The 11,667-nt window shown below is 30.9% G+C and overlaps 2 protein-coding genes across 4 annotated transcripts; one reads left to right on the forward strand and one right to left on the reverse strand.

The window, feature by feature from the left end:
• Nucleotides 1–3,444: 3,444 nt before the first annotated feature.
• Mcr (macroglobulin complement-related) lies at nt 3,445–9,919 on the reverse strand. Of its 3 annotated transcripts, none has more exons than XM_035885225.2 (5): nt 9,818–9,919; nt 9,469–9,591; nt 5,366–9,401; nt 5,099–5,292; nt 3,445–4,999 (listed from the first exon to the last, which is right to left on the reverse strand). In XM_035885225.2, the coding sequence occupies exons 2-5, from the start codon at nt 9,585–9,587 to the stop codon at nt 4,516–4,518; spliced, it is 4,833 nt and encodes a 1,610-aa protein (XP_035741118.2). In that variant the 5' UTR covers nt 9,588–9,591; nt 9,818–9,919; the 3' UTR covers nt 3,445–4,515. The 3 variants fall into 3 exon arrangements, with proteins under 3 accessions (XP_035741118.2, XP_035741117.2, XP_035741116.2); XM_035885224.2 differs by having other exon boundaries at nt 9,667–9,895; XM_035885223.2 differs by having other exon boundaries at nt 3,446–4,999; nt 9,684–9,895.
• A 211-nt stretch (nt 9,920–10,130) lies between these two features.
• On the forward strand, nt 10,131–11,212 carry LOC118449982 (ubiquitin-conjugating enzyme E2 T). Its single transcript, XM_035885272.2, has 2 exons — nt 10,131–10,393; nt 10,606–11,212. Exon 2 carries the CDS (start codon nt 10,625–10,627, stop codon nt 11,111–11,113), a length of 489 nt encoding a protein of 162 aa, XP_035741165.1. The 5' UTR covers nt 10,131–10,393; nt 10,606–10,624; the 3' UTR covers nt 11,114–11,212.
• Nucleotides 11,213–11,667: the final 455 nt, after the last annotated feature.

Below are 11,667 nucleotides of genomic sequence, written 5' to 3' on the forward strand. Positions count from 1 at the left end.
AATATAGTAGTCAGTCTTCGTATTTTATATCGTTTTTATATTCTGATACAATTTCTACGTGATTTTTTATGTATAATTTTAATTTAATGGGATATGTTTATTTATTCTGATTTGTTGAGAGACCCATATGAAGTTACATTGAAGGAAAAATAATAACACTGAGTTAGTTACATTATATATTCATGCCAATTTTTTCGCTCTAATATTATTATATTGACCATGGTATTGTAAACAAGGAAACAAACAAAAAGAAAAAGTTATTTATCTTTTATTATGTCTTATTATCTATTTTATTATTTATTGATAAACGAAAATGCACGATTGTCTGAATATTTGTAAACAAAAGATTATTAAATTTTGATAATGTCTCGAAATTTTTAAAATATATCCGCTGGTGCAACCGAATATCAAATTGAGTGCTACTGGAGAGTTGGAAAAAGGAAAAGAAAAAACACGAGAAGTCACATAAATCATTTTTCAAATAAATTGTGGTAACTTTTGCAACGATTTTTCAACGACCTATTTTTGATAATAATTTTTAAATGCCTGCGTTTTTTGAACGAAATACAGATCAATAAATCCGAGCTCAGACGCTCATAAAGTATTGAAACGGAAGTCTTAGAGTTGCCTTTCATCAATTTCATTCGTATCAGTCAGGATATGTAGTTTTTGTACCAATACAAGTATTGTATCATCAATACTAATTTAGATTTACTATTCAGAATGTTACTTGCTAGCTAGAAATTTCTCGATCTATTTAATAAGATGAAAAAAAAGTGAAAAGAAAAATACTGCTTTATAATATGCAATAATAATAATAATAATAATAATAATAATAATAATAATAATAATAATAATAATAATACACGATAATACGAAAAAAAAATTGATTGAAAATACTTCATTATTTTATGCAAATCTTTCAATTTCAAATAAATTTCTCATTACTTGACGAATAATTAGGAAACTTGTAGATTTTCGAAATAGATATTTAGTGACAAATTTGTTGCCGTTAAGCGCGCAAGGGACGACGTATTCGTCAAAATGAGAGGAAGAGAGAGCGAGAGAGAGAGACATTTCTTCGAACGAGAAAAAGAAAAAAAAATCTGTGTACAGCGAGAATGTTCATGAAATTGTATGATTTGTCGATTCTTTAAAGCTTTTCCGAAAAGCTTTAAATTATAGCCAGCTTGCTTTTATTTAACGAAACGTACGGCCTTTAATGTTTACGTAAGGATACTTGCTATTGTAAGATCTATTACGAATGAAAAAATCCTCGTAATGATATTAAAAAATAGAAAAGAAAAGAAAAAGAAAAAATTAAAAAAAAAAAAAAGAAAAAAGTTAAAAAAAATAAACCAAGAAAGGAAAAGATTTAGGTTCGTCGAAGAGTTTCTCGAACGAAGTGTTACTCAAATTGAAAAAAAGGAACACGTTTGATGGGGAAAACAAAAAAAAAACAAAACAAAAAAATGCATATCTTTCCGAAGCGTTTCGAACCATTTCATTCAATTGGTTCCGCTCTAGGATTTGATACTAATCACTGTATACCAAGATAATCTGTATTATACTAATCGCTATCGGAAAATTACGAGTTTATATACCGAGGATATTGTTCCCACTTTCATCGCTAGAAATAGGGAAACGTAATAGTGACTAAAGAAAAAAAAAAAAAATTTTTTCTAGTATCAATACTGCCGTATCAAAAAATCTCTTGGTCCAAAATTACATCGTATATTATATATTATCAATTACCATTACTCGTGAGAAAAAGTGTGTATCGAGATTAGGGATGAAAAAGAGGAGAAGAAAACAAAAGAGCTAAGAAACTTTAAATATGGGTGCATATTTTGAGAAGTCTTTAAAAAAAAGAAAAAAAAAAGAAAAAGAAAAAAAAAATAAGAGAAGAATACATCCGTTTCGACGTGACGCAACGATGTTACGCGATATATTCATACGAAAAAGAAAATACCAATAACAACATGATGTAATATTATCGCATAAACAAAACGTATGAAAAATACACACATCACATTGTATATTTTACGTAAGGCTTTAAATGTTTAATCAAATAACTATTATATTATAATATATCTATATATTTGTATCGATGGTTTTTCCCGCCCTATTTGATTTTAGAGTTTAGGTCTCTATGTCACGAGAGAACGTCAAATTGCGAGTGTTTAGTGGCACACTGAGGAACCCCCCGAATAAAAAGAAAAACTTTTTTCGATGAATAACAATGAATTGTAATATTGTAATTACAATGTTTGTTGTGAGCGATTTGGTGATGAAAGGTAATTAGGAGAAAACTTAATGAACTTCGCGCGTTATGAGTCCTCAGACTGGGCTAAGCAAAGCAGTAGTAACGTTTTGGAAGCTTTAGAAGCTTCTCGCTAGATGTCGTTCATAATTCTCATTGAATATACGCGCGAATTATGAACAAGATCTATCCTCTTCGACTTGCGCTCGATTATTTCATCGACCGAAGGACGATCAAAATTTCCTTTCTCATCTTTCTTGCTTTTTTCCCTTTCTTTTTTTTTTAAACTTCTTCGGAATTATAATCGAGCGCAAGTTAATTAGAATCAACAATAGGAAGTAGTTGGATAATTGATTAAAAATGCAGATACGCATTTGAAAACAGATAACCGAACTGATTATTGGTAATCTGCTTTCATTTTCATCGTAGAATCACTTGTAAAGACTTTCTTAGACATTCTTCAAAAATTTCATCATTTCATTTATCTAGATATTATTTTTAATATGACTGATATATCAGAACGTATATATGTTGTCGAGCATAGTCCTTCTAGGAAAATCCTTATCAAGGACATAGAAATTTACTATGCTTCAGTAATGATTTGTCCTTTAAACCATTCAATATAAACAATAAGGGGTTCATCAGCGATAGGTCTTGTATTATTTAAGAAAATTTCGTTGAATAGGGCGCCGATGCGTATATTTTATCACAAGAGAAAAAGAGAGGGAGAGAAAGAGAAAGAGATAGCAACATCGAAGAGAGAGTTATAGGACCTACAATTTCGCAAACGTGATACATTATAATTATGTGTAAAATTGTAAAATTCGTCGCGATAGTACGGGCAGAATTAACGTGCATTCTTTTTCCCTGAATGATTATTATCCTTCTTTATCCGCCATAATGATTTCTCCAAACGATAGAAACGCACTCAGCAAGGGAAACGCGTTTATCGCCCGTTCGTCGCAAGCTTGATATATAGATTGTATTTTTGGCTTATTATTGTAAGACTGACTATGTTGCTATATTAAAGATTGCTTCAAAAATATTTACGGCTTTTTCCCTCCATCAAATTCACCTCGTCGCTATTCTTCCTATCAAAAGACAAAATCAACAATGTTGGAAAGACATATGGAAGATGAATTCTTTAATATATGTGAAGACAGATTTCGAATTCGATTTTAATTTATTTTTATAAATGTTATAAAACATAAAAATATTTTTAATGTGTATTAAATGCTACTTCTTTTTATTAAGTTCTATCGCCTCGACAATGGAAATTATACATATAGTTCAGGACAGTTCCTTTTTTCCATTAAGATTTAAACTATCTTTGTACCTCTGATTACCATTATATATGCATATATATATATATATATATATATATATACATACACACACACATATATACACGCATATATATATGTAATATAAAAAGAACTGATGTCCTGTTGAACACATATATATAGCACAAATTATTTAAAATATAAGCTATTTTATAACAGACTTGCATGGACGGCATTTGAAAGATTATGCAGATCGAGAATCTGCTTTAAAGACTTGCAATGTGTCTACATTTCATACGACATTAAGACCTGCAACTTATATTTGTGATGTGCATCAATAAATATCTCTATCCCTGTATGCATACATCTTAATGGATAATAAGCCTTAATATTGTATATCAGTAGACCATCGCAATTTAATATAAGAGAAATATGCCATATATGATAATTATTATAATATAATATAATACTTAAAATATAAATCTAATTATTAAAATATATCTCTTATGCTTATCTAAAACAATGAAATATGTTAATACGTATGTCTTGTTCTTTTGTCCAAATATTTTCTTGGATATGAACGAACATACATATAACAGGACGGTATCGTTTTCTTTTATCTCTTTGTGCTTTGGAGCATCTTTTTATGCTCCAATATACTATATACAGATCTTTGAGAAATATTATTTTTACACAAACTAAAACTATGTGCAAAAAGGTGTTTAAATTACATATGTTAAATCAATGGGAATACTTCTACATAAAACATGAGTTAATAATAAAGTAATAAAAAATTGTAAATGATAACATGATAACATGATAACAAATGATAATTTGTCATGTTATCATTTGTAATTCTGTAATTGCAAGAAAAAATAAATAATACTTGCGTTTATATTATTTGTATCATCGAAATATTTTGTAAATTTTTCTATCGTGGTATGGTTAATTGAAAATTATAGAAGAAAACTACCCTACGTTGAATTCTTGTGTTCGATAGTATCTCATTATAGTTATTAAAATAGATGTAATAAAGATAAGATTTGTTGAAGACATCAAAATAGTAGCAGTATTGTAAATAGGACAATACGGACATTGCGAACTACCACACACCTCACAAATGTTCAGAGTGTAAGTTGGTAAAGCATCAAATATAGATTCATTGAACCGTTCTGGAGCATAATAATCATAGACTCTGATGGGAAGATATCGTGACATATTTGCAACTGGATACCATCTTTCTATTGTAAAATTAATACAAGTTTCTTCCTGATCTAAATAATCAAAATAGAATAAAACTTTTCTGCCTTGAAACCGTGCTCTTTGTAAGTTCCTTACTTTTCTTGATAATACATATTTATCAAGATTTTGTTGTTGAATTATGTAACCAGTTGGAATAGCTACATCCAAAACTGCCATTCCAGAGCGGGATGATTCATTAATGTTTGTCCACCTATATGGAAATTATATATTTATCAAGAATGATTCAATAATATAAAATATATAACTTTTTCTTTAATTATAATAGGTAGAAAATCCATTTCTAAATTACCTCTGACAACTGAGATATGAAATATGAGATTGATTTCTACCATGGAAATTAGCTCTGGTTATTAAATCAAATGCCTGCACAGGTGGCTGAGTCTGAAATCTTTTAATGTCAACATTATATTGCACTGACATTTGCAAAATTGCATATCCAGCACCCTTTGCTTGCACTTTTACGGTTCCCCATGCTTCAGGTATCTACAAGAAAAAATACATTAAATATAAAAATTAATTATTATGCGATGTATGTTACTGTCCAAAATACACATGCCTCGATAGATTGAAGTCTTGCAAGATTGCTTGGATTTACAGATAATATTTGTGTCTTCCCAGGTAAAGCTGTAGCTTCTATTGTTACATTTAATGAACTAACATCCCTAATTCTAGATCGGACGGTATAATCCATTAAAGCTTTCATAGCCCACGCAGTATCTTGCGTGGAAGCCCATCCACCATCTGTCAATCTTTGTGCATTTAGCCATTTTACTATTGGTTCTATCATTACCTCTTGTCTTGCGACATAGACAAGAAGTGCATATGCTGTTGTTTCTATATTTTCTGCATCATACTTATAAGGTAAACGTGGGAGGAGGAATGGTTTTTGATTTTCCAATTTTTGTGGCGGAGGTGGAACAGGTTCTCTGCCCCAATACGTTAAACCACCTTCTCTACGTGCGTGCCTAGTCAAAATATTAAATGCTTGTTCTGCTGTAGAAGCTTTCGCCATTAATAATGCATATGATACAATAGCAACGTCATATGGTTTGCCTTTTTCTTCTAAAAGTTTCATATTTCTCTCTAACCATTTAATGGCATTTGCAGAAGCTAAAGCTACTTGAGAACCCAAACCTCCTGTCAAATCTCTTACAGTTTCCAATGTAATAAGCACATGAGCAGTAAGACTAATATTTCTGAACCTTATTATATCACTATTATAATTGAGAGAGCTATTCATTTTTCGATCTGGTAACCATGTCACTTCGTAAAAAGATCCTTCTGGAGTTTGATGCTTTAATACCCAAGAAACAGCTTGTGTGATTACATCGGGATCTATATATAGATAGTTTTCCCATTCATAAAAACTTGCTTCTTGAAAGATGCGCGCACAATAAGCAGTGAGCCATACACTAGATGCAGATTGGTTCCAATCACTGCGAAAAAGACTAAAAGATCCATCAGGATTCATAAACGAAAGTTGGCGTTGATATCCAATGTTCATATAATAAAAGCTTTCCTTCTCTTGCGTTCTATTCCGTTGATTGACTAGACGCATATACAATGTTGTATACATATTAGCGGCAAAACTGAACATATTCTGTTCAGCACAATCCATTGGAAGATCTATAAGACTTGTAGCATTGACAGGCATTGTTGGAAATATAGGTCCAACCACATCCCCAACTACACTTATAGTTGCCTTGTTTGATCCAAACACATAATAACGATTTTCATCATAAGATATAATTGGTGTTTCTGTAATGTTAACGTGCATGTATTGGAATACATATGCTCTGTTACTTAAATCAAGGAGAATAGATTGATGCCTATGTTGAGGTAGGCCATCAGCTTCTACATGTAAGGTGCGTGTAACCGAATCACGTCCTATTAATGTCGTTGCATAAATATGTATTTTAATGTCACCGAGTCTTACTGGAACAATTGGTAGATATACAACAGTTGCATCTTGAGCATGTATCCATAAAAAGAATTGATGTTCTCCAAAAGAAGTGCGTGGTTTATATGACTGAACAATGCCATTATCTTCAACATGAACAAATTTGTAATCTTTAGATCCTGTTAAAACAACTGTTGCTTCGATATCGCCACGCATATAATTAAAAACGGACACTCTTATGCCAATCTGTTCGCCTTGTTTACTGTGCGTTGGCATTTCTACATTAATATAAAATGGCAGAATTCCTGTATATTCCAATGCTTTAGGTAACATTCCAAAACCTTTGCTCGGAGACATACCAAAAACTGTGACCATCCAATGAACTGGTCTACGTGGCACATCTATGTTGAAAATTTGTCTACCATGTGGTCCTATGTTTATATCTTTCCAAAGCCAAACATTTTCATATTGTCTTTGAATCCTATTAAAACGCCACTTTCTAAACTCTAAAATATCAGTTGCATTGCCATGTAGACAACCTGCTTCATCTGTACCATCTTCACAATCAAACATGCCATCACACTTTTTTTCTAATTTATAACAACGCCCCGAGAGGCACTCTCCATATCCTTGGGTTCTATTACAATGATCTGGACGTCTATAGATCAGTGCATCTGTAAAAACAACTAATCCAATATATTCGAAAGTGCGATTTACATCTATTCCAAATGTAGAGGATGGAAAATAAACCATTTCATCAGGATCTCCACCATGAAGCAACCAAGTATGAGAGTAAGTTCCATTAGTATCTTCGTCAAAGTGTGCCATCTTTGATATAACATTTGCATAAGTTAATTCATTACCAGCTTGCATAGTGTAAAAGGATCGATCGATACCCGAAAGCGCAACATATGCTCCTGGCTCTCCATAAATGGCAACTTCCACATTTTCACCTGTACGTGCTTTTTTGTTATTAATAAATACTGTAAAATTATTACGAGAGATGCCATTTACAGGGAAAGTTAAAGAATCTGCAACAACATCCCCATAATGGCCAACGTAATATACAACTGCAGTAGCAACAGGGGCCATTTCAGGACTTAGTGGAATTGCAAAAGTTTTTATATTATGCTGCATGTATTCTTGTCCACTTAGAAGTATTGTTCCTTTAGCCATGATAATATAATTAAAATAATCTATATGAAAGTTTGTCTGTACATGAAATATTATGTATTCTCCAACTTTAGCTTTTTCAGTTGATGTTATTATTTTTATATGTTTCTGATTTGGAGATTCATGTGCGAATAATAGTAATTCCGATTGAGCTCTAAATCCTTCGCCATCGGTAAAATAAGCAGATATTTTCATAGAAGTGATATCATTGAGCATTTGTTGAGTTTGTTCCGCATTTTGTGGATATCCAATTTGTTCTCTGAGATCTATTTTTGTAGACCAAATACCCTCATACTCTGAAGAAGGTTTCAGATATTGTGGATCCATAGATCTTCGTCCACCAGACTTTATTTCAACTTCTCCACGTACTTCCATTGTTGCTCCTTTAAGTTGAGTAAGTCGTAATGCTGAATTGTCATGAAAAGATGCAACTAAATGGACGGTAAAAGGCATAGCTGGCTTGAATACCTGTGGAGTGCCACCTAGAAAATATACTTTTATGGTTGAATTAAATATCCTAGCCATAGAATAACCAACAACAATTTCATCTAAAAATCTTTCTCCAACTGTCGCAACAATGGTCACTTCCATTCCATCCAAAGATGGAGCAAAATTAAGTAATTCTGCCATTGGATATTGAAAATGATATGTTCCATTAAAAAATCTCATTACAGGCACTTTCTCCTCGTAAATGTTTGGTTGTTTAAACCATGCGGGATAATATTCATTAAAATTAAAATATCTTTCAATAGGCTCTATTTGCGTTGATGAACTTCCAGTTCTATCTATAGGTTTGAAAGAGGCCTTTAGCGTTAAATTTCCTTTTACAGGTGCTCCAGATGTATAATTTGCTTGAACAATGCCATGAATGTATGGATCATTTTCAAAAAAAAATGCTGGCATCGTGACATTAACTTCGAAGCGTGTTTGATAATATTCTTCTACCAAAAATGTTTTCTCTTCTACTTGTCCTTGAGCTATAACTTGTATGATCCATTCTCCGAAAACTGGTTGATCTGACAATTGATACGATAAAGAGACAGTTCCTAAATTACTTTGTCTGCTCAACCAACGTCTCATAATACGTCTATGTGGATCTAGCATATAGACATCAATAGGACTGTTAAAAGCTTTTAATTCGGTGTCAATAGGTACGGCTCTAAACCGTATTGTTTCTCCTTGCATATATACTGGCTTATCTAGCTGGATGAAAATTGTCATAGATCTTTGTGAAAAAATAAGTTTAGTTTCATTTAAAAAGGCTTGACCTCCAGTCAAACTATTATATAATCCTTCGATGCGTAAGTTATAATCTCCTTGTACAGAAGTAAGTGGCATACGCATTAATAATGTTTCTGGTATACCCTCTTTAACTTCTTGATGATCAGCTGCAATTTCTACTCCATTACGTTGTATAGAAGAACGTATAACCATTGGTAGTGAACTATGTAAAACACTTACAGCTATTCGATAAATCTGGCCTGGACGTACCATACGCGATGCCACGACAAAATATGTGCTAAAAATAAACGATATAAATATCTTGATGATACTATAATATTTTATAACAATTGTACAATACTTACGCATCTTTTATTATTATATTTTCATTTTTGTTTCCACTAAGCCATGGAGACCGAGTTGTTTCTAAAGTTTCTTGACAATTACCACCGAGCACAGTTAATAATAGAATAAAGAGCCACATATTTCTAAAATAAACAAATAATGTATATAAATTTATAAATTCCTTTGGTATAGTTTATTATTCTATAAAAATAATTTACGTTCATAATCATATAACCTTTGAAAAGTAATTCATGAAATAATTTTTATATTTTATTTTATATCCCGTGTGCAACAAATCACAGAAATAATACACTAGGTAGATAATAGCATTAACAAAGTTATTGTAATAAAGTAACAGCGAAACTTAACCGTTCATTAGATAAAACAAAAGTAAGATAGTTTATGGTCAACGCCCAAAGTTCTTACTAATCCAATTAATACTTCATAAACAGATGTCGTTATAATGTCTCTAGTGTGGCGGACACACCATTGTCGATAAAGCAGGAAACTTGATGCCGAGAAAAAGATTATAAGTTTAAAATTTCGCGCCAACTACAATAGGACCAACAAAACGATGTCGTGATAAAGTACGAATTAGGACTATTTTCTGTAGCTCTTTTTTGTTTTGATTAATTAATAAATTTTCCTCTATATCTGATCTAAAAAAAAAAAAAAATGAAAGGCATTAATGCAATTTAATTGCCGCAGCCGTGCTAGCGATCAAATTTATTCACGCAATAAGCGACAGTTACAGTTCTCATAGAAACCTTTACGATACGGTCCTGAGCATTTATATACATCAACCGAAATATGAAATTTTATCGTTAGAAAGTTTGTTGTCGAAGAAGGTAACGTTTGTGTTACACTATATATAAATATTAACAAGACAGAAGATAGTTATAAATTTACACATTATAATTAAGAATTGTACAATCAAGTACAAGAGTAAGTAAAATAATCAACATAAACACGAAATATAAAATAATTTATTATAAGTTTTATGTTCATAAGAAGGCATAAAAAGCAATTTAAATCATTATGATAAAAATAACAGTTTATTATGAAAAATAAATAAATTGTGGATGAATTAGATAAATTATTTATATATATATATATATATATATATATATATATATATTTTTTTTTTTAATTGTTAGTAGGAGGTATATAGAAAAAATGCAGAAAGCACACAGAGTAAGAAGAGAAATAGCTCGTTTAATGGTGAAGCCACCAGAAGGGGTGTCTTGTTATATAAAAGAAGATTCAACAGAATATATATTAGTTACTATCATTGGTCCTGCTGGATGTGCATATGAAGCTGGCGTTTTTGAATTAGATGTCGAATTACCAGAACGATATCCCTTTGAACCACCACATGTGAAATTTCGCACACCAATTTATCATCCAAATATTGATAATAATGGACGTATATGCTTAGATCTATTAAGAATGCCACCTAAAGGTGGTTGGAAACCAACTATAAGTTTAGAAAATCTTTTAACTGCTATTCGATCGTTACTTGTACATCCAAATATTAATGATCCACTTATGACAGAAATTGCAGACGAGTATCGTTATAATAGATTTGAATTTGAGTATAAAGCTCGTAACTTTCAAGGTGAATCCAAAAGGAAAAGAGATATAAATTCAATAAATGTCTGCTAATCCATTAATGGAATTAATAAAGTATTATGGATTTATTTTTATATTTTTATATGTATGTAAAATTGCAGATTCCTTGTCCCTTTTTAATGAAATATTGAAGTTAGAAATTTTCTTTTACAATATATTATATTTTTCTTATTAAAAGTGTGTATTACAATTTTTAAAAAATTTGTATATGTATATGTATTTTTATAAAACATTTTCACATTGTATGTCAATAAATTTGTTAATTAACAATACATCTGTCAAGATACAATAAGCTTTTTTTTTTTTTATAATTTAAACCTTTATGGGATGAACGACGATTATAGGCACACGACGAAGGCAATTTTTTATGATCAAATATCTTACGCTCCATTATTACATATAAATTTATAGCTGCAACAATGATTTATACAACCAGTAAGAAAAAATGGATAACACAAATTTGTTTGTCTTCGACAAATATTACGTCGAAACAATTAACTGTTATTAATGTATGTTATAAACGAAAAATTTTTCATTTTTTTTCCTATTTTCTTTTTTTTCTTTTTTTTTATTTTTTTTTTATTTTT

Source organism: Vespa mandarinia, chromosome 15 (assembly GCF_050613455.1).
Source record: "Vespa mandarinia isolate Hongniang chromosome 15, ASM5061345v1, whole genome shotgun sequence".
Lineage (NCBI taxonomy): Eukaryota > Metazoa > Arthropoda > Insecta > Hymenoptera > Vespidae > Vespa > Vespa mandarinia.